Raw genomic sequence first — 24,223 nt, forward strand, 5'->3', positions numbered from 1 at the left:
CACGACAAGTGTGTGTAGGGTGTCCAGTGCAGTTCATCCTTCCTGGAGTTGGTGATCATGGTGGTGGTGCTAGGTTGACAGTTGAACTTGGTGATCTTCAAGGTCTTTTCCAACCTTAATGATTCTGTGAGATTCTATTCCTTAAAGCTCAGTAGCCCAATACTGCATTTACTAAGTGGGTGACTGTGCCTATTAAAAGATATGTTGCCATGAGCTCTCTGGAGGACTTGAAAATCCTGCCTGTTTCAGTACTATACATAACAGCCCAGAGTGGTTGAGCTGAGGCTTCTCTGGTTTAAGATTTTTATCATGAGACCATCTTGAAGGAAATTTTTTTGGCTTAGCATTGCAAAACTAGAAATTCTGGGGTAGCTGTCGCAGTTAAGTACAGAGCAACAAGCTTCTGTGTCCTGGGTGAGCACTGGGCAGCAAGGCAGGGAAAGGCACATCGTGGGTTCTGGAGCATCAGCATTTTCTTGGGTTAAAAAAAAAATAAATAAAAAAGCAGAGTTGAATTGCTTTTTACTAGAGACACACAGATACCCTTTGTACTGCCTGGTCTGCAGATAACTGATTTGGGCTGCAGTGCTTAGTGGTTACACACAAGGTGTCTCTGAGCCCCTTGCTGGTTCCAGTTGTTTTAAAGTAGGCTGCTGCCTAAATGTAGCTTTGGGAGATGGAAAACCAGTTCATATTAAGTCAGGACTATGGTTTCTAGACAGAAGACTTTTCAAAGGGGTTTAAACAACCTCGAAGTGTGTATACCATAAAACTTATTCCCAGCAGCTTTGCAGATGTTAGCAGTGATTCTTAGAGCAAAGAAGAGCAGCAGCACATTACTTTTGACTTGTCATCTTTCTGTAAAATTGGGTCCAGACGTTGTGTAACCCTGCCTGCCACAGCTCAGCACTTCAGTGCACAGAATGCACTATTTCTTGCAAGAACAGATACTTTGAACATGCCACTCAATGAATCACAGCTCTGAAGAGCTGCTTGAGGAATAAAAAGGAGTTTGCACATTTTCAGTTTGAACAGTACTGAGCTGATCACCTCTCATGCAGGGAACTTGAACCAGTACATTCCTCACTTAATTTACCATTACACCATTGAAGGCAGGTTACAAGGGTATTTGCTCTTTGTTTTAGTATTTTAACTCCCTAACTAATCCTCACACAGATTTTCACAGCTTGGAAAACAAGCTGTTGCTTTAGCAAAATTTCGTTTCACTGCAGCTTCATAGGCTGTAGTGATGATCCTTTGGGCAATGTAAGTGCATGTCACTAAAGGAGCATTTAAGTGCCACCTTCCCTTCACTGTCAGAGCTTGTTGGACGTAGTTTTTGCTCAACAATTTGGCAAAAAAAGCTACACCTGCAGGAAAAAGAAAAAGGCACAACACAGCAGGGCCCAAAATTATCTGAACATCCCCATTTGCAAAAGTAATTCTGAGAGTGATGAAAATCAGCATGTGCTGATTTTTGGCAGCTTTGGCAGTTTATTGGCAGCTTTTATTGTAGCCAGTTTTCTGTGGTGTTAAATTCCCATATATGCAAAGACCTTTTAGTAGTCTGCTGGAGTTCCTGAGTCTGGTCCATTAGCTCTGTGCATGGCTACAGAGCAGGAAAAGAATTTCTGCGCTTTGCATTTGGACAATTCACCTTGATTTCTAAAGGGAATGCATGGAGATGCAGTGAATATATTGGAATACCTCAGTGTGACATTGGTTCAGGGCAGACTGGGTACATGTGTGCATGGGGCAAGATGTATTTTGCTGGCTAGTCTCTGACTCAAATCACTAGGTCTTAACCACCTATATGGCCATTCCACTTGCTTTTCACATGTCCTGACATGCAATATTAAATCAACTGCATTTCTGAAAATATAATGTCCCTTTATATTTATTTCTCTGAACAAATGAGCAGCTTTTGACAACCCTGGCTAAGAAACTGACATCCATCAAGACAGGGGAAGAGTTGGTTTATACTATTATTTCTAAATTTAGGTGCGAAGCACATTAATATTCTGTTGTGGCAATAATGATCATTTTGCTACACATAAAAAAAAAGGTGATATAACCTGAGAGGTGTTCAAAATGACTTTGTATCCTAGTGAACAAGCCTCTCCAGGCTTTGACACCGAGAACTGTGGATCCTGATGGACAGGATTTCATGTAGCTTAATTTAGCAGATGAAGACTGTTGAGGAAAGAAGGAGGGACAAAGAAAGAGATCAATGTAAATGTCTGTGTAGAGTGATTATTTTTCCTATTTTTTGGGTTTATCACACTTGTGACCAATGTTACACTTAGTTTTTTGACTCTGTTTCATTTTGCAAGGCACAGATACGTTCTGCTGTCCACTTAAATCACAAAGTGGTGACCAACAAAAGTGCTGAAACCTTTGAGTCAAAACGGAAGAAAGATTTTATTACAAAATCCACAAAAAATATGATATATGTTAGTTTATTCCCATATCTCATTGCAATATTTACTTAGCCACAGTTGCTCAGGCAGAGCAGAGTCTGCGCCATGTGGTTTTCCACTGAATGTGATAAAAACACAGCCTTGTTCTAGCTCCACCCATGTTTGACAGGATGCAAACCCCCAATCCAATAATGTGAACATGCATTTGCACTCAGTTTAAACATTGCATACGGTTGATGTCTAATTCTAGGTGACTCTGAACATATGAGCTTTCATTTTCTGGCTTTTAGCTGTGCATCCCCCAATGCAAAATTAAAAATAACTGTAGCCATATTAAAGCAGAGCACTTTTCACTCCTGCCTCTTCAGTGCTGTCTATTCACAACTCACAGAACTTCCCATATGCACCAGTTAGTCACCAGTCACACGTGGGGCTGCAGCACAGGAGACTTGGTGCCCCAGATACAGTGGAGAGGGTAGGTCCTCTAAGGAAAGCAATGTCAGGCCTTTGTGGATGTTCAGCCCAATGTGCTCATCCTTAGTCCCTGGTTTAAGAGGCAGCCTAATATATATAAAAGGAATGCCAGTAGAAATTAGAAGTAGCGCCTGTACTTCTGTCCAAATGCTTGAAATACAGGATTTTTTAAGCTCTCTGTGGACCAGAAAGGTCCTTACTTCTCAGTTATTCCTTTCCAAGCTGTCTAGCTTATGTTAGATTAGTTGTAAAAATATCATGCAAGAGATTTTATTTATCAGCGTTTCTTATAAAGCATTTTGGGTTTGTTTTGATTTGTTTTTCCCAAAAAAAACCCTCCAAATGTTCTTGCATTTTCAGCCTTATGCATTATAAAAATAGTTGACAGTGGAGCACAGCAGATCATCATATTGGTGAGCCCACACCTTGAATCCTGTGCTCAGTTCTGGGCCCCTCAGGTCAGGAGGGACAATGAGGTGCTGGAGCAGATCCAGAGTAGAGCAACGAGGCTGGTGAAGGGACTGGAGCACAAGTGCCATGAGGAGAGGCTGAGGGAGCTGGGGGTGTTCAGCCTGGAGAAGAGGAGGCTCAGGGGAGCCCTTATCACCCTCTGCAACTCCCTGACAGGAGGTTGGAGTCAGGGGGGGGGTGGTCTCTTCTCCCAGGCAACCAGCAGCAGGACAAGAGGGCACAGACTCAAGCTCTGCCAGGGGAGGGTTAGGTTGGATCTTAGGAAGAGATTTTTTACAGAGAGAGTGCTCAGGCATTGGAATGTGCTGCCCAGGGAGGTGGTGGATTCACCATCCCTGGAGGTTTTGAAGCTGAGACTGGATGTGGCACTTAGTGCCATGGTCTAGTGACCACAGTAGGGTTGGACTCGATGATCTTGGTTGTGTTTTCCAACCTGGTTGATTCTATGATTCCATGACTCTATGCTCATTTGAAATCAGATTTTCTGGCATCATATGGAAAACCTGCTGTGGACAGTCTTGGTTAGTTTTGCTTTCAGCATCCACTGTGCACTGCACAGGGATTGTAGATGTCTTTTGGTTGCTCACCAGGGACTCAGTTAATCTTGCAGTGCAGCCACAGCATGTGGTGGTTCAGTTTCATCTGGAGAATCTTCTGTGAGCAAGATTCAGTCCTGTTGGGGATGGCAGGATCCAGATTCTCAGCAGCAGCACAAAGTGCTCAAAGAAATGTTTTCCTAGAAATTTTCCAGTGTCAGAACACACGGACACACATCTGCAGGTGGTGTTGCTTATTACAGATTCACGTGACAAGCAATTTCCACAAGGCTTCCCGAGTATTTCAGTGCAATAATGCAGGTACTCAAAGAGGGAGTGTCAGCTCATTGCATGTTTGCAGGATCAGACCCTGGGCCTGTGGATTTGACGGGTGTGATAAAAGATACATTTTATTTTATAGCATTAATGTATTCTCTGTATCCTGAGAGGATCTGGCTTCTTAAGCAGCACCTGATCTCCTACCTCAAAAGCAGAGGCATAAGGCAGAGGTAGGATGTTTGATGTGCATAGACAGGTCAGTTACTCACTTTAGAGTCTTCCAGGTGCACAGAATTACTCTAAATTTTACCTTTGTCATGACTCATTTACACTTTAGCTTGTCTCTAAAAGAATGGTAGTATCATCCTCTGGATCTTGATGTAAGATCAGGGTGAGTCATTTGGAGTACTTCAGAAAAGTAATGCAGAAAACAAAAGTATGTATATTCCTTGGGAATAGGAGGAGAACCTCTGAAGTGTTATTAAAAATAGAGAGAAATGTGTGTTATTTGTTTATCTGTTTAATTTCTGTAATAAAAATGATGCAGATTTGTGGCAAACCATACCTACAGTGCAGTTCCTGAATCCATGATTGTGATCCTGTCCTTCTTTCTTCAGTATTACATTTCATGGTCTACTGAAATCATGTTTAGGGGGATAAAAATAGTATATCCTCTGTTTTTTGGCATCCAACCTCTAATTTACAAATATAATTTATGCTAATCTTGAAAGTGCTTCTCAGATACAAAGTAAAATGTGTCATCCTTCAGTATATGTGTGTATAATTTATTCTGATGGGGAATAGACATTTCAAAGCCATTTCAGCCCTTCATGTGCAGAACATTTGACATGAGCAGAGGAGCTGTGAGAGTAAGGAAATGGTTAAAATAACAATAGCTGCTCTCAGAAAATGTAGCTGCATGCATCATGGGATAAACTGCTGTTTGCACAGTCAAACCAGCTCATATAAAAATTGTTGGTTTAGGTATTTTTATTCCTTTTGTGTTTTTGCTGGTGATAAATCATTTCCATAGAAAATTCTTCCTACATTATTACAGTTAATTTTCTGGTGACTTTTCTTCAGTCTCTGACTCAGATGGCTTCCCTGGTGGGTTATAAGCATGTCACAGGGGGTTAGCTCTGTGTGGGCTTGCAGCTCCCTGGGGGGAGAAGCTTGGCCATCCATGTGCATTGTTTGCTCTGTAATTCCTAGTTCTCTCCACTTCCACAGAGGAGCCTGCAGAGACTCCCAACTCAGTTTCTGCCAGTTAAAAAACACCCAGTATCTGTGGCTAAGTCTTCCTCAAGCACAAGAGTGAGCAGCTGCTATTGCAATGGTTTCTTTTGGTTGTCTGGAGTTTCAGCACTCAGAAGGACAGTGGCCTTCTGTGATCCCCCACTGACATGTATCACAGCAGAGAAATGGCAAAATACCTTCAAAGATCCACATCCCCAGCAGAGTACATTCCCCTTCTTCCTGCTCAGGGGGTCAAGCTTCATAGCCAGGTGTAGCTCCCCTTTTTGAACTTGTGGCTATAAGGTCAGAAAATCTCATGTAAAGAAGCATAGGAAGAAAAATAGAAACCATACAAAGATAAGGAGAACTACCAAGTGCTTCTTGGTGCCTGAGGCATGAAACTAATACATTGTAAGTCTGAACTGATAAGAGAATTTTTGCATGAATACCAAGAACAAGAGTAGATAGATGGCAGGGAGGGAAATGTATCTCTAGGGTATTCTGACTTTATGGGATTTAAATAGTCCCAAGAATTCTACTCCTTACAACTGCACTGAGAGATTCAATTCTCCATGTTTTTTATAGTTAAAACAGTAACACCAAGCAAAACAAAAGTTTTCATACAACTATTAGTTTGTTTTATAGGAATTAATTCAGTTTCTGCCTGGATCAAGTAATGAAACTGAACAGCAAATTAAAATTTTTCTTTTCAATGCTAGGCAGAAACAATGAAACCTAAAAAGACCACACTGATTGAGGCAGGTAGGGAATCTCTGGATGCTTTTTCTTAGCCACACAATGTGATGAAAACTTAATTTGTATTAGTTTTGTAACTTAACAGCTTGAAAATATAGTCAATAGGAATGTTATGACTCATGGCAAAGCAAGGTGGACACGACCTTGTCCATGCTGTGTCCATTTAGAGCACTTTCTGTGTTCATTTTTAATGCTTAGCCTTCCTCTATAACTTGCCTTCTTGTGATGTGTAGTAAAATGAATAATATAAAAGACTCTTCTCTGTAGTTCTTCGAAGATGTAAACATTTCCATTATTCTGTGCTGTAGTTAGGTCAATGCTCCAGTATCTACATGATGGAAGAGAGCAGACTGAGCTGTGATGCATCCAGAACTGCCAGGACTCCAGACTATGTGTAGACAGGCTGATATTGCAGGTAGGAGAAGCAAGGTCAGGGTAGTTCAGTGATAGCTCAGTTCTGACCTCAGAATTCTCATCTGACAGACAAAATCTGTATTGGAGATACAAGACTCATCAGATCCATTAGTTGGAGCTCTTGTTGATATTTTAGAAATGGAAGCTGAAATCCACTTTTACTGGTTTAAGGCAGATCCATTTTGGTATTTGCTGTAATGATTTAATTCCAGTCATATGTGGAAGAAGAAGGGGGATGTGCACCCAAGGAGAGAGTGTGTAATCTGGCAGCACTTGATGGTCTACACTGGCCTTGCTAGGTGGGCTTTGGAGAAGTCCTATAAAGTGTTTTTGAAAGAAGAGATGCTCCAGAGCAATCTTCTTAAGGGTGTCTGAAACCAACCCCATTGCTCTGCCCCTTTCTCCACCCACTGCAGCATCAGTCACTAGACCTAGGCTAATACCAAAGTGCATTTTCAGCACAAAGTCAGCTTTGATGTGTGTAACCTGAGTGATCATATGATTAATTTTGTTGTTATATAATTCATGTCTCTCTTTGTAGACAAATGTCTTGCATTTTTAATGGTTATTTGAATGCTGTACATAATTCTATGTCAGAGAAGCAGTTGATCCTGGCCAAGTTCGAATTGAAACTTCCCAGAGGAATAATCCAAATCTGTATTTCCATATATATTAATAAACTATGCAATACTTGCAGCAACTCATATAATACAGTTTTGAAATGAGATGGAACTCATTATCAGGACAATAAGGAGCACAGATGCTTTCCTGTCAGAAATAATGGAGTGATATCTACACAATTACTTCCCTTCACTGTCTCCGTAGTCATTTATGCAGCAAGGTGTGTGTAAATCTTTCTTAGCTGCTTGTGGTGTAGTGGGATGTACACCAGCCCCAGCCAATTCCTGAGTTTGCAAGCAGGAGGAGTATAGAAATAAACTCCTTAATTCTGTCTGGTTTCATGAATCATAGAAGCAACCAGGTTGGAAGAGACCTCAAAGATCAGTAACAGCAGAGATGTAAGATCAGTAGCACTGTGCATTGCACAAGTCCAAATGGAGTTTCAGCATGCTGCTGCCCGAGGGTTGGGAATGCCACGTTTGAAATCTGCTGTCCTGTTTTTGGACTTGTGCTCTGGGTATGAGTCCAGTGTGATTCCTTTCTCTTTGCACATCAGAGCATTTTGTGCTGTATTACTGAGACATGAACTTGGCACTCCACCCAATGTTGCACCGGTATGTACTGGTTGGGCTAGGAAACTCCTGCTGACCAACACTCTGGAATCTCTACCAGTGTCAGTAACAGGTCTAAGCCTTTCATGATCCTGGTCAATGAGTAGGGTACAGGACCAAGAATTAGAGATTAGTCGTCTTCAGCTTGGTGTTTATAGTGCTTAACAACCAGCTGAAGGTTGGCTCCTATGCTCAAAGACAAATGGACTCTCTTTCAAATGTGGCTGAAAAGTGGGAAATGGTGTCCTGCTGTTTTTGTGTAGTAGCTGAGCAGAGGATGTAGAAAGGCAAGACCAGATTTACTTCAGCCATGAAGCAGAACAGCAAGTTCTGTTCTCATCTGTACCTGCGACCTCTTTGACCTGGCTATAGGGTATTATTATGGGGGAAGTGTAGGGAGCATAGGAAGCAGGTGTGTGGTTGAAAAGAATTCAGTAAAGAATGAAAAAATTAAGGGAAGGAAAAGAATGGATGTGATTTAATTGTTTAATAGGATAGTGCATTTAGATACCAGATTGACATTTTCGAAGTTTTTATATCTGGAATTCAATATGCAGCATTTTGGCAAAAATCCTCCATGCTTAATATAAATGCAGTTCTGTCTATTCTTAGGAAAAGGGTGAAACCTGTCACCTCAGAGGAATTTCTGCAAGTCCCTCCAGAACAGAATGTGGCTTGTAGTGTGTGTTTGAAACACCTTCATGCAGCAGTAAAGTAAATGCACTAATTCTGTAGTGTAACCTGTTAAGAATTGTAATGTTGGAGACATCACAAACTGATATTTTGTTTGCTAAGTGTGATTTATCCAATGGACTTAAGGAAGGAAACAGACTCCCCACCTGCATTATTCAGCATGTTTGGAGAGCAATCTTCTTTAAATAATGTGCCAGGCACTTTCTGTAGCCCAGTGTCAGAGGATTATATTATTTTCAGAACAATTTATGAAAGATTCTTAGAGGCTTAGTTAATCATTTAAATTAGCTACAGTTTTTAAATAAATATTCAAATTGATGAGCTCTACCTTTTGATATTTCTGGCTTCAAATCTCTCTGGAATTGATGCCAGTTAGGGTTTGGGAATGACTTGGTTATGAACATGGATTGGTGTGTGCATATGTGTGGCATGTACATGTGTACACATGTGGGTAGGTATCAGTGCCCCTGGAGAGTGGCACATGTTCAGTTAGACTGTTCAGTTGTCAACCAGTTTGGAAAGTAGACATCTCCACTTGGAGAGGAAATTGAATAAAAAATGCAAGGACAGTAGTAAGCAAACAAAGGTTCTGCTTTATCATGCACAAAGCTGTGCATTGCTCAGTGGCAATCTGATGCTTTTAGGACAATTAGATGCAGCTTGTGTGTTACCTGCAATGAAGATGGAGACAGCATCAGCAAATGAAATGACCTTGCATACTCTTCACACTGTTGAGAAATGTTCTTGTCTTTTAAAAAAGGAAAGGTGTTCCAGCACGAAATAAACTGCACTAGCTCAAGGCAACATCGAGTAAGAAACTTTCAGAGGAGCACACTGACCCTGCTTAGAGCTTCACTCTGTGTGAAGAGGAAACAGGAGCTAATTAGGGCTTTCTGCAACTGCACTGTTCTTATACTGATGTTCCTATGTGCCCACAGTAGTACTATTTCAAACCTCCTTGCAAACAGGCCCGTGTTGACCTGTGTGTGTTGCTGAGTTTCTTTTCATAGTCACTGAATAGCCTTAATTGAAATGTGCTGTAGTTTTATACTGTAAGAACCACTAAGAGCTGTGCTTCAGAACTGAGAAACATGCATGAGTATAGCAGGAATAATAACCAGGTTCTCAGTCCTGCCACCCACAGTACTTGGTACAACAGCACTTGTTTCAACTGAACTTTCTTTCTTCCATACCTATGCTTCTTCTGAATGTTTGGAGGTTATTTTCTTCCTGGTATCCCACAGTCCATGGCCTTTTCATGTCCTATGCTTGTAACTTACTAGTCTGAAGCTGCTTCTGTTGCAGATTTATGTGGATTTGATGAGATGTTAATATTCAGTTTCCCATATCCAAGGAATTTTAGAGCATTTCTTTCTCTAGCATTCTTTAATCTCAAGGGAAAATGATTGATTGGATCCCAAGAGCCTTATTTCCCAAGCTACATGAGTATCTGTAGTCAAAGAGGAGCGTCAGAGAGTGTGGATCAATACATGATGTTGTATTTCTCCAGCAGGATTCTGTGCCCTACTTGCAGTCTCTTGTCTTCCTGAAAACTCAGATCTGACTTCCAATGCTTGAACTTTGTTCTGTAGACAATTTCTAGTCACAATGCTATGAAACCTGATAAAAGCTTTTCTCAATTTCTTCCTGTAAAATTTTGGGTGAGTGCATGTGAGATGCAGTGTATCTGCACCTCAGTTGTTGGCAGCTTGCGTTGAAAAACAGACTTTTCTAGCAGTCATCTCATTTTAAGAACAGAGCACTGCTTGTTTTCAAATTTAAAAGGATGACCTGCTTATCACAGGTAGAACTGAGACCCTGGTTCCAGGTACAGTGCAGGCAAAGGTGGATCATTTACTTATTCTTGTATTTCTCTTACAGCATAGGTGGAGAAGTAGCGAGAGGAAATGAAGGAAGCTACGTGGGAAAACATTTCCGCATGGGATTTATGACAATGCCAGCTCCTCAGGACAGACTGCCACATCCTTGCTCCAGTGGCTTTACTGTGAGATCCCAGTCTCTTCATTCTGTTGGAGGAACTGATGATGAAAGTAGCAGTTCTCGTAAGCAGCCACCTCCAAAACCGAAGCGAGACCCCAACACCAAACTCAGCACCTCATCTGAAACAGTCAACACTGGAACAACAAGTAAAAGTGGGAAACTACCGGACAGGACTGAAGGTAAACACTAATTCTTTGGAAAAAAAAACCACGTTTTTGTTGAATGAGTGTTAAGATTATCCAATCTTGCATTTAGGAATTACCTGTATGTTTCCCCACCTGTGGAACAGTGCCAGCACAGGTATAGTAGATCTCTATTGTCTGAATTTTGCACCAGTGGATAGTTTTCCCTTGGATATTTCTCACAGAACTCTACCACTTACATGGGCTGTTTATATACCAGGGAATGAGTTGAATTTATTAAAAATTAAGGGTGAAAGAGATTGCTATCAGTTGGCATGTAGGAAGGACAATGTTATCTGCACACCAGTCAAGGACCACTGACCATATCACTAGCACTGTACAAACCACAGCTCTGGAAAGGGTCCTCCCCACCAAAGGAGTGAGTAGAAATTATTAAAAAGAACAGTGCATGGCCCTGAAACTCCACAGCAAGGAAATACCATCTAACAGCAAAAATTGTCCCCAGGATGATAAATTGTATTGTCTAAAGTTTCTGTTTGCTTCTGAGTCTACATTTTCTCTGCCCATTCCTCCCAGTTACATTTCAGCCAGTACAGCATTCAGAAGAAAATTACCAAATGGGTTGAATAAGGTTATTGCTTCCTTAGTCTGAACTATTAAAGATGAGCTAACGCTACAGGGATCTTCTCCTTTCTTTCTTCCATGCTGGGAACGTGTTCTGTGCAGCAGTAGGACCAGCTGTACCCCCTGCTAGGAGAGATCAGGATGACTCTGCTTCACAGTGTGAACTGTAAGAAGAAACCCTTAGGGACAAATGGTTCTTATCAGTGCTGGACCTTCCCACTGCCATGTTACACATCAACTTTGACATCCCGTGCAGTAGATCATGCTCTTAGTGCATATCCCTTTTGCTTGTTGTGGCCAGAAATACTTGTTAGTTACATTCATGCTATGACCCCTTTTAAGTAAATCTGATTTTAAAAACTCATCACTGATAACAAAGATGCAAATGTACAATTCAACTGGTGGCACATATGTCTATGATTGTGAAGCTGAACACAAAAGCTGAACAAAACTGTAGATTTATTTATGCTGTTGGTAGTATATTTTGCATATGATATGGTTGGTATTTCTTTTGCATATGACATTTACCATTATTTCCATGGCTTGTTCTCTGCAGTGACACATACAAGCATTAAGTAGCTGTCCTCAATAAAAAAGAAAAGCAGTTTGCCACAATTTTACTGGACCAAATCCTACACAGAAACCACTCGGATTTGAGCCACAGACAGATTTAAATTCCCATATTAGAAAGTCTTTCAAGTCTTTAGTACAAAAGGAGAATGCCTGGCACCAGCTTCTTGGTCTCAACCAGAATCACCAAGTCTAGATGAACTTTGTTTTGCAGACAGGGCAGTAAGAAAGGCTTTAATGTTTTCTGACTTGTTTAATGACTATTCCTGCAAGTGTGTGTTGAGCCATACAGTCCATTGTGCTCTTTGGTGTAGCTGACCTTGGCATTATCTAGTACAATTCAGAATGAAGTCTGTTTTATATGCATCTCCCAGGCCTTTCCCTCATTGCCTGAGAAGCAAGAGACTTTGACAGAGTTAAAGCAGCAATAACAATAATGATAGTGATAATAGAAATGCACCCAAATATTTTGCCAACCTTGCAGGAGTTATGGCAGACTCCTTAAGCAGTCTGTGTCCTTGCAAAACCAGATTTTCCTCAGCATTTTTGTCTTTATGGAAGGGTCTGAAAATGTTGTTTCCTTTCCTTCACCTCCTTCTGCCATCTGATATTTGAGTCCAAGGAAGGAATATGTAGTTGTGTCCCTTCTGACAGATTTCGGAGTTTGAAATTGGTTGACATTTCTGTTACCAAAGCCAAGCACCACTTTGCCTCCTTCACTCTGTGCAGTTTGAGCTTGATCTGTCCCATCCCATGATGGTTATGAGTGGCATGTGTGGTACTCTAGTCATGTTCTGTATGACAATGGTACTACTATACCAGAGTGCTAAGTATTGCAGAGTGCCTCAGATTTGCTATTGTAATCAAGAGCTGAATATTCATAGCAAGATCTCTGGAAAGAACTGATGAATGAGTAATACTCCATCACTAGCATAAAAGATAATACCTAAATGTTACCTTTTAGTGTGACTAAATGCCTTCAAGCAACACTGAGACTCTCTGTAATGCTTAATATATGACTTGTGTTGTATTCATTCTGCATTCATCTTTGTATGTAGAGCAGCAATGAACACTTTTAGGCTAAAATGAAGAAGTTCCTGGAGATTTTCAATTGACAGAACTCTTTAACCACACTGTTGTTTCAGTGTGTTCAGAATGTCTGCCCTGTTTCTGTGTGTCTGGTTACAAGGGTTTCACCAGAGAGTTTAATACATAGAAAGATCAGACTGTGGGGCTTTTGTGAAGTATGCAGTCAGATTTTAAAGCCTGAGACATACCCAAAGGTGGTTCAACATAGTGTTTGGATGAACAGGCTGGATTTCTAAAATGTTTTGCTGTCACTAGGGGAAGCCTTGTTATCACCTGGGCACTGCAAAGTAACATATTTAGTTTGATGAAAGAATTTTCACAGTGATCTGGCTAGCATAGGAATGTTTCTATAAAAACTGTGGTCATATATTGATAAGGACATCTAAGATGAGCAGAACAAGATGAAAGTCTAAGTTCATTATCTGCAGTATCAATTCGATACAAGTATTAAACAAGCTTTGACACAGAACATGAAATTATTACATTGCTCTAAATTTATTTCCCAGCAAGTTTAGTATCTGCAATTGTGCCTAGCTCAAAGAAACCTGTGAAACTGTGATTCTGCTAGTCTGTTTTATTGTGTGCAAGTAGTTATGTTTTTTCCTATATAGCAGCTCTCATTATATTAGCAAACTTTGAATTTAAGATACTATAAACCTGTATCTTCCCAATTTCTGGTGAGATAGTCCATAGGATACAATAGTCATGTTCTCCTTGGGAGGTCTTTGAAAGCTCAAGTGTTAAACACTTAAACACACAGGTTTAACTTTCAGTCACTGTTGTTCATATTGTACCCAAATATTTGTATATGCATATGCCTCACACATTTGCACATACTTGTGGTATTTGCAGGCTGAATTACTACAGGCTTTTCCAGGAACTATGGAAAACAATGGTGAAAAACCCTATTGTTTTTCCATTAGCTACTGTGGAATCTCTACAAAGGAGTTGTCGCAAAATTGTTCCCAGCTAGATTTTTTTTATGGTAATGCAGAATAATTCAGACTGTAATGTCTATTGTCTGGCCCTGTGGCTACTTTGCAAAGGAATTTGCTACATTTTCTAGACAACCAGGGACAGCCTCACCACTCATTTTTATTGAACATGTTTACTTTTTGCTTTTTCATACTGATCCTGTTTATGCAAACAAAAGCAGTTACTGATAGTATCTTTGATTTTTTTTATGATCATAGTAAAGTTAAAATATTGAATTCATCCCATCATAATAACTTCCATAACATTAGATTGGTTTGAATATGAGTCTGACTACTGCAGAAGGGGCAGAAGAAATTTGGTCATGAGCTTGAAAGACCTTTTCCTCCTGGAGCACAAATAACATCAGTAACACCCACACTGGTTCTGAACAATTTTCCTATAAGAGCTATTGCTTCCATATTTGTGGGAGTGTGAGAATCTTTCAAGTTGCAGTGACACACATTGACTCTGTCTCATTGTGCAGCAGTGTGGTAGCACTTTGGTTTGTGTGTTTCATCCCAGCCTACCTTGGCTGTGCCTGAAAAAGCACTCTCAAACCTGAAGACCTCATTCTCCTTAACATGACTTTACCTTTGTTGCTGTGTTTCCACAATCTGTGTCCCTTCTTGTGCTTTAATATTCTATTTTTTGACTCTTCTGGCTACCTCTCATATGCACCCACTGAACGCCTTCCACCCAAAGCATTTCTCCTCTGTGACAGATTTCTAGAAAGTTGCTTTTAAAAATGTGGGTTGTCTTTTCTCCAGAGTTTTCAAACTCTGATAGGAACAGCAAACAAATGGAGCTGTGCTCCACACATGACACATTGGAAGTGAGAAGTGAACTGAAAAGGGTAATTTAAAATAACATTTCAGCGTGGAAGGCATATCTAATCTTGATCCTGAAAGGATCTTTATTGAGAAAATGCAGGAGTGTAATTAATTGATGTGTTTTCCCTGCCTGATCTAACAGAAAAAGGAAGTAATAAAACAGTATAATTGGCCAGTGTAACCAGCCTCAAGCAGTGGTTTTTGATATGATCACTGCATGTCCACAGGAAAGGTTTGCAGATCCACTGCAGTGCAAACAGAAATGAAGAGGTATAAATGAATTGCATCTTGGAAGTTAAGTTTTTGTTAAAATTCTGTTTTGTGATACGGAGGATTATATTATAAGAGCAATGAGTCTGGTGAAGGGACTGGAGCACAAGTGCCATGAGGAGAGGCTGAGGGAGCTGGGGGTGTTCAGCCTGGAGAAGAGGAGGCTCAGGGGAGACCTTATCACCCTCTGCAACTCCCTGACAGGAGGTTGGAGTCAGGTGGGGGTTGGTCTCTTCTCCCAGGCAACCAGCAGCAGAACAAGAGGGCACAGACTCAAGCTCTGCCAGGGGAGGGTTAGGTTGGATATTAGGAAGAGATTTTTTACAGAGAGAGTGATCAGGCATTGGAATGTGCTGCCCAGGGAGGTGGTGGATTCACCATCCCTGGAGGTTTTGAAGCTGAGACTGGATGTGGCACTTAGTGCCATGGTCTAGTGACCACAGTAGGGTTGGACTCGATGATCTTGGAGGTATTTTCCAACCTGGTTGGAAAAAAAAAATGCACATGATGTGTATATAATATAATTTAATTTAAATATAGCTAATATACACATTGTATATATACAAACTCACTCCATTTGTTTGGTGTTTTCCTTCCAACTGCTCCGTGTGGAAGAAGATATCCTTCTTGCTGCTGCCTTCTAAGCACATGCAGTGGGCTCAGCAATTCCTAGAGATGGGCAACTTGTAAGGAAAATTTCCCTCTGGAGAAAAGCAATTACAGTAACTGTAACTGGGGTTGCAGTCCAGCTGGTCTCTCTCATAAATCTAGTTTTCTGTCAGCTAGACTGGTGACTCTGCATTGTAAACTTGAACTTTTGCTACTCCCATTAAGCAGAGTTTGGATTAAAGGGATTTAGCACTTTTGCTGCTTTTGCATAGTGCTGCTTTCCTGTTATTTCCTACCTTAGTGAATAATGTATTTAACCTGAACTTTGAAATAGTGTCCTCTGCAGTAACCATGTCATGTCCTTCCTTATAGCCAGGTCTTATTCCAGGATCTTTTCATCCATGCCTACTACAGGAAGAAATATCATTAATGAGTCCTATTCAGACCTAACGAGTCTAAAGGCACTGACAGATTAGTTCTGGTGGGGTTGACCTATGGGCAGTTTATGATGCTCTGGGCTGTCTGCTTGGCCTCCTGCCTGATTTGATGATGCAGTGCTGACATAGCAGAATGCAGTATTTTAGGGACATGTCTTTGGGCCATGGGTGCTGCTGCCCCTCCATGCTGCTGGGCAGGAGCTGTGCAGAGGAGTGGGGTAGACAGGTCTGGTGAGCAGCATCCTGCAGTGAAGCTGGTCAGAGCCCTGAGCAGCAAGCATGAGACTTGTGTGATGGCTCTTGCAATGTGCTCCCTCTTAGCAAGGACCAGTTGCCACTGTGGCCTGCAATGCTGCTGCAGTGTGGGTTTGGGAACAGGGGAAGGGCAGGCTGTGTGGCTGTGGCAGGACAGGGTGTGCTGCCTCTTGAAGTCTGGTGTCCAAGACATCCTTCCCGAACATGGACTTCTCAGCCAAGTGCTCAGCTGAAGTCACCATGTATCACTTGAGAGGCCTGAGTGCTTGCATGTTGTGCACTCTATGTTTTTTAGCTCATTTTCCTCTTTCCTACAGCATGCCCTGGATTTTGAGCAGTGGTTTGCCCTGTAGGAAGGTGCAGCTAGTCTTAACATTAGCTATATAGGTATAATACAAGCCAGTATTGAACCATGTGTAAAGCAATGTCTGTTTTCCTTCACATGCCTTAATCTAATTCTTGATCTCAGTGCTGCCTTTCCCATTATTTATTGTATACTGCAATGTAGCTCTTGCAGCCTGTGAGACTTCAGAGAGCTTATCTCAAAACTGAGTACACTGGGAGAAGGCAGCAGGCAATGATGGCAGTGGAGGGAAGAGTCCAAGACAGAGTCAGAAAACACATGCCCTATTGTCAGTAGAGGGAGGTGGAGTTGGGTCTTAATTGCCATACATGACTCCAGAGAAGCACCCTGTGTGCCCAAATGGCATGGGGATGGCCTGGTGCCTTCAGCAGTGTTAGAGCTGTGCAGTCTCTGCCAGAACCCCAGCACATCTTTCCCTTTGCTCAGCTCTGCCTCTCGCAGCCTCAGTGCTGCCACAGGGGTTGAAAGGCTGGAGGGCAAAGATTTTGGTTTCTTCTTTATCATTTAATACCTTAGAGATTTTTCAGAGACCTTGGTTTTTTGGGGTGATGGTGGTATTTTTTCGGTGGTTTGGGACTGGGTTTTCTCTGCCCTTGCTGAGATTTCAGTTTGCCCCTCCCTGCAGCGAGTCAGTTTTCAGATTGCAGCTCCCAGAGCTGGGTACCTGCACATACCACCTCCTTCAGCTCTTCATCATTTCAGGTCTATTTTCCTGGTCCCTCAAATAAGGGAGGGCAAGGGGGAAGGAATGAAAGCAGCAGCTCTTATAGCTGCTATAATAGCTTTCTGTGCAGAGCAATGAACACAATGTGATTTTGGGAGGGATTTATAAACAAGTTTTGAAGGCACAGAGGGAATATGTTCTTACCCTCAAGGCACATATGCATACTCATTAACGTTAATGGAAGCTGCAAGCATTGAACAGAAAATAGACCATGCAGTGGTAAAAGACATGAAGCTCTAGTTACACACTTGGGAATCACATTGTGCCCAGGACTTGGCAGTTGGTACTTTGGCTATGTTCTGCTAGACTATCCTGTGTACTTAGTGTCTTTTTTTTCTTTATGCTTCTTAATTTAACAAAGTTGCTTTATATATTTCTCCTCTCTCTTTTCACGATAGGATGTTGCTCATTTGCTGAGAGAGTCTGCACCTGTGTGAAAAAGCACAAAATTAAATGTGCAGCCCCCCTGCAGTACAGCTATCTCTCTTCTCTCAAGGGTGATGGAAGCTGTGATGTTCTTGATAATAGAAAAGCCTTAATAATGTGAGTTCAGGGGGTGTTGTGCTGATTTACCAGATTGACTGCAAATGCAACCAGTCCAGGAGGAGCTGTCTGCCCCAAGCTGAGGCCAGCAGGCCCTGCTAAACGCTTGTGACTCCTGCTGTGAGTGTGTGGGCTTTTCTCCACTCTGTACCCCCATGTTACAGGGCTCAGGAGATTTTATAAGCCTGATTGCAACCCTAGGACCAAACTGTGATGTGAGTTCACATCATTCTGCCCTGGAATTAGTAAAACCATCTTGGACCTAAAGGCAGCATCAGGTACAAAGCATACATGCTGTGTAGATTTTCTCAGGCTGCTTCCAGCCTGAGGTGTGCTGACTGTGTAGGGTCACTGTACCCCTGGACATGCCAACAAGACAAAGAAATGTGAGCCACTTATTCATAGAGTCAGCTGGGATCTAGGAGAGAGTATTAGCACAGGTTTCACACGATATGAAAGTCACTAGGCTGCTTTTAGAGCAAACCCAGCCCTGCAAGCACTTCAGATGTGCTCTTTGGTGTGTCTGAATGAACAATCTCTGCCAGAGAGACCACAATGAAGAGAGAGTCTCTGAAGAACACTATCATGTGGGTGGTCTTGTACACTGCACGGTTAATTTGCAGCCTCAATAGACAGTCTCTGTGTAACTGGAAGGTGATGGTGTCAATAAATCCATTCATTATCCACAGGTCACTGTAAGTCATCATATTTGTGACCCTATTTCGGTTTTTATTTTGTTTATACCTCAGGGAACCATAATACTGGACCTTCTCAGCATTTCTACCTGTGAGTTGAAATCCTGTGAGACACTAGATTCTTGCATTATTTTGCATCACTGAATGGCTCTGAATTCAGGGCCAGGAGAGAAGAGGAGGAGAAATCCAGGTTAATTCTCCTGCCTTATTTTGACAGCCCTTCACAAATTGTTAAGTAAAATGAAGTGCCTGTGAAACTGCAAGAATAACAATTTGGGAATACTCATACTGCACTTCTGTTTTGCATACTGTCTTTGTTTGTTAAAGATATTGTGGGCAAGTGAGTAAGGGCTTGAGGGATCAGACTGAAATCCTAAAGCCCCTGTTTACTCTCAGAGCTGGTCTGTGATAACAGAGATGTCTGGCAAAACTCATTTGGAATTAAAGGGAAAAAAACCCCCACAAAACAGCTGCACTTTTTACTCCACAGCAAATACATTGGATTTCCACCTCTTTGTCTTAGGTTATTTTTAACTGGTGCCCTAATTTTGTTCTCACTTAAGCAAGTAAATGAGACAAATCCTCATGGAGCATGAGTGAGCTCTCAAACCGTTTTGTGCTGAGAGGTTGATATGGGGGGAGTCAAGCCCCCTGCACTCACATTGGCTTCACTGGGAATGCACAGTGCTTACAGAATCACAGCCCAAGAGATTAAAATCTAGCTCCAGGTGAGATCCTGTCACAGCTAACCTCTGTTTCATTGGTAATTTCTTTCTAATGACTGAACATAGTGGTCTTGGTTGGTGTGCTGGTCTGCTGCTTCCATCTCTTCCACTTGGCTTAATGCTGGATGACATCAGGCAACATTTGCCTGACATGCTACAACTGTGTTTGGCACTTCATGCTTTTCAGTCTACGTGTGCAAACAGTGCTGTGTGGGGCTAACGTGCACAGCCGTGACAGCTCAACAGAGCACAACTTCCTTCGTGCAGTGCCATCAACTTGCCTGGAGGTCACAGTGTGCCAGCCCAGGCTTTTCATAGGTGCACGAGGGGAAAAAAATAAAACTAAGTACACACAATTTTTGTGCCAGTTTTATGGGCCATACCTTTAAACTGCTGGCATGTCAAAGAAGAAGCACATTCCCCAAAGTCTGATGTGGTTTGCAGCTGCCTGCTAGGTCAGGGGAAGCTTAGACGTGGGTAGCAAAAACCTGGAGCATGGTGTACTTGACATCAGCAAAAGGCATAGCTAAATACCCATTCCCAGTGCAATGGTGTAATATTTGCCATGAATTCCATCACTTCTCTGAGATAATAATGAATAATACTCTGCCTTCAAATTCACAACCATCTTGCATGTTAACAGTTGAAGAATTCTAGCTCCTTTTATGCTTAGTAGTAAACCAAAACCAGTGCTGCAAGTCCAGGACTCTCTGAGCATAAACATGATTGGAAAAAATCAACTCTGTGTTGGTAGCAGTAAAACCTTTGGGTTGTCAACCCTAACAGTGCTTTGTGGGCTGAAGATTCCTGGCACTCTCCCCTCTATGCATGACTGCAAATGGAACCATCTCCTGTTTTCTCTTGGTAGAATACTGAGGATGGCTCAGCTGTAATCCTTGCCTTAAAATCAGTGGGAGATGCCAGAAGCCTCCTCAATGAGGAAAGTTTTAATGGAGATATGTTTGTGCTTATGACAATGAAAATCTCTTGATATTTGGATTTTGGTCAATAAGGTGATAAGAAACATTAGGTTAAAAGCAAAAAAATCCACAACCAAAAAAGCCCAAACATACAAATGTGTGCCAGGCACAAACTTGAAGCTACTAGTGTAGATGCAGAGACCTGATAATATGTCTATTTTTGAAATTGTGAGGGTTTGCTAACAAAAGTGTGAAAACTGCAAGTACGCTATGGTTCTGAATTATTGTTATTTGCTTGTTGTTTTCTGCTGAAGGTGAAATAATTTTTACTGGTGGTGTGGCTTAATATCTGCAGTGACTAATAGCCACATGATCTGGAAATGCACACTTGTGTGTCAGTAAGTGTTATGCCAAATGGAGACTTCTGTAAATAATACTAACCATCATCTCCCAGGGGTGTAAGTGGAGGAACAGACTCTTCTTAGCTCTGCCACTGGCTCAGGTGACCTTGAGGATTTCACTTGACTCTCCGTATCACAGATTCTGCTTTGGAACATAGAGATAGTGACAAAGACATTGTTTTGTGAGGTAGTTTGCAATCAGCTCATAATCAGAGTGTTTCTGCTCACAGTCAAAATGTGAGCTGATGGGACACATGTCAGTGCTTTTGTGAACAGCACTGGGTAAAGAGGCTTTTGAGTGGAGGAGGGAATATGTGAAAAATAATGTCCTCGCTGATTTGAAATTCCACACATCTGGCAGGGTTTGATTTGTGAACTCAGGGCAGTCACTGTGGAAACCAAGCCTTCAAGCAGCTACTCAGCATAGAAACTGCTCAGGTTCCCTTTCCCAACCTCCTGATGGTATCACTGATGCTGCAGAGCATGACTAAGGATGGCAAAATCTGAGCTGCCATTATGGACCAGCTCTGTAAAATGCCAAATGCCAAGGGGTTTACACCACAAACAGTCCCAGAAGATGGTAGGTAGCAACCCACCTTGGAGCTCAGGCTATTCTGAGCTGTGCTCTACGATAGGCTGTGCCTTGGTGGTATAGGTGAATTCCTGCAAAGGGCTTTTCTTCTGAACAACAACAAAATGCAGTAGACTGTAAACACTAGGTTACAGCAATAGCTTCTGGTTTGCTGTGGTGATGCAGCTGCCCAAAGCATAGGTGCATCCCTGTGTCCTAGTGACAGTGGGAATAGATGCTAGTTCAATCTTCACAGGAAACTTTAACAGCTGCAAGATAGGATAAAAAGGAGCATTTCTTGAAATTAAAAATTGCTTAGCAAAGGAAAGGATAAGATGTGTTATCTCAGAAAGCTGACTGGGATAACAGTTTCAGCAGTCACTGGCTTGTCCTTACACACATGCCATTGTGTTCTGCACTTGGTTGAACCATTCAGGCTGTTTTTGGGGTTGTGCTGTAAGGTTTGATGGGTCCAACTTATGAGTAAATGTGAAGGAGAAAGGAAAAATGGAAGGGGAGGAAAAAAGGGGAAGAGAAGAGGAAGGGAGTGCTGTGTGTGTGCTCATTGCAAACACAGCATGGGAGAGACAAGGGGAAATAATAATGCAGGTAAAGAGTTTTTGGGAGGAAATGATGATGTTGGTTCTCTCTATAGTCATACTTTGGTAGTTGATGCCTGTTTCTTCCCTTAGACATAGGCTAAGCTCTTCTAACCTGTGATATTGCTCTTGCTGTCATTGCCTTTCATTTACATCAGTTTTCTAAGTATTTTTGCCAGAGAGCTCCACTTTTCCTCATTGCTCCCTCTTCTGTCTTGTGCTGCTTGGTCTTTTTTCTCTTTTTTTTTTCAGGATTCTAGTTTTAAATCAAGTCTCTTTCTTGTTCCCACTAGCTCTGCCTGTGAGCTGAACTGAACAGGTTTTGCCATTGTGGCTGAGGTAGGAACAGCTTCTGTCAGCAATCCTCTGTTCTTTTTTGTGCCCCATCTTTGCCTTTTCATGCTCCATCTTGCTTCTCAGGTAGGACAATGAGGTCAAGCCTGGCATTTGAAACAGGAGATGGCTCTCCTAAAGCTTGTCTGGAGCTGTGTACAGCACAGTCAAAATGGTACTGAGCACTGCAGCCTTTCCAGGTGAATTTATGGTGACTAGGCCTGGCTTCATGACCCTTATAGATCACCACTATTACAGGCTCTACTAGTTTCACCACACCACTCTGCAAATAAATGCAGGAAGAAATGATAGATGCCAGGCACACAGAGAAGTTCCAAGCGGGAGGCAGCTGATAATGTGTGGCCTGTCTATAATTTTGTCAACACTTTATTTAGAGTTGAGGAGGAGGGAAGAGTCACTTCTGTGGAGATGGAAGTGAAATTAATAGCTGTGAGGCATTTCTTCTAAAGCTGAGCACAGTGAGTATTTCATACCATTCAGCCTCTGACCATAGTGCTGTTACTGTTCCATCTCCAGGCACTGCTGCCTGTGTGAGCTGCTCTGACAGTGCTTTGGCCACTTCAGCTATTGTCATATTCACCAAAAGATGCTCAGTGACAACCTGCAGGAGCTGCTTCTGCAGGGTCACCTTGTGTCCTTTTGGCAGAGGAAAGAGTTGCCCCTTTAGATGAACTCTTGTTCATTGTGGCTCGTTTGCTTTCTCAGTGCTCCTGCTGTGGTGACTCATTTGACCCTGGCCATCAACCTCGTGCTGTGTTTTGAAATTCAGTGGCGGAAGGGCCTGTCAGATGTGTCAGTCAGCAGGAGCAAGAGGTTCTTTATATAACAGCCTCAAGGGAAAAATTGTGCAAAGCCCATAAAACTTCTAGGGAAGCTGCAGTTAGTGAAATCTCTTGGTTCTGCTGGTGGGAGATGCCAAGGAGGCAGAGGAGCCTGCGTGGAGCCACTATCCCTGTGGAATGGTTGGACACAGTACATCTCCTGTTGAAGTCCTCAAGAGCTCAGTATTCTGCACAATAACACCTTGGTAGCCTGGCAGTGTGGTTTAATGGGCTGCAATTATTTTAGAAGCTCAGGAAACAGATTGTTACTTATGTAAGCAAATAGTGCATTTGACCTACTTATTGTATCTGTAAGTAGAAGACAGGCAGTGCTGTGGATCTGAAAAATCAAGAGCCTCATATCTCTGCATAAATTATTCAAGTCTTCGCATATAGTATCTGCTCGTGTTCTGGTCTGGTTGTTTGTGAACCAAAACAGCTAAATCAAGTGAGCATATACAGACTATTTTCCTAGACTAATAAAGTAGGTGAGCTAAACTTAGTATTTAATTAAGCATTTATCTAGCTTGATTTCCTTCTTTACCATTTCCCCTGTAAATAATTTTGGAGCCCACTATTTGGGTGCATGTCCTGGTTTTAGAAATCCCCCAGAGCCAGGAACTCTCACTGAGACTGGTTTCGTTCAGTGTCTCTATGAGCACTGGATCAAAAAGCCTCTGTACTGTACCTTCTCCAAGAAGTTCATGAAAGTTCAGGAAATGATTTCTCACATCATCACCCTCGGCTACAGTGGTTAGCAATCAATAGCAGTGTTGTTCCAGTGAAGCCAGGAATTGCATTCAGACTAGAATCTGAGTTTGTCTACATGAGCATTGCCAGATGATACCACACAGGCCTTCAGTGCCCTTTGGGCAGCAGGTAACACATGAATAAGCAGCTCAAAGGCTTCCTGGCATCATAGTAGTGTCCACTACAGACCAAACTCATGTGACACAGGTGTCTAAGGCACATATTGGTGGGACTTAGCTCTTCACACATACCCAGAAGCGTCCCTTTCTGAACAGAAGAGAGATATTTTCTTTCTACCAGGTCAACAGAAATACTCCTGCACTTGCAGTCATCCCATGGCATGGCCTGTAGAAACTTAGACAAAATGCAGACCCTCACCATCTCCTGTGTGATATTCAGGGAATAGCTGAGGGTAGCTGCAGAGAGGCAGAAGGGACAGCGA

General features: G+C 42.0%; 1 protein-coding gene across 1 annotated transcript in view; it reads left to right on the forward strand.

Moving 5' to 3' along the window:
* Positions 1 to 10,392: 10,392 nt before the first annotated feature.
* The window catches only part of LOC103811334 (neuronal tyrosine-phosphorylated phosphoinositide-3-kinase adapter 2-like), a gene marked incomplete at its 5' end in the record, with an annotated part of 70,369 nt that continues 56,538 nt past the window's right edge, over positions 10,393 to 24,223 (forward strand). Inside the window, one exon of the mRNA XM_009084302.1 lies at positions 10,393 to 10,691. Coding sequence (XP_009082550.1) covers positions 10,393 to 10,691 — 299 coding nt within the window. The remainder of the gene's footprint in view (positions 10,692 to 24,223) is intronic.

The sequence above is a fragment of the Acanthisitta chloris genome, unplaced genomic scaffold (genome assembly GCF_000695815.1).
Source record: "Acanthisitta chloris isolate BGI_N310 unplaced genomic scaffold, ASM69581v1 scaffold2201, whole genome shotgun sequence".
In the NCBI taxonomy this organism is placed as follows: Eukaryota; Metazoa; Chordata; class Aves; order Passeriformes; family Acanthisittidae; genus Acanthisitta; species Acanthisitta chloris.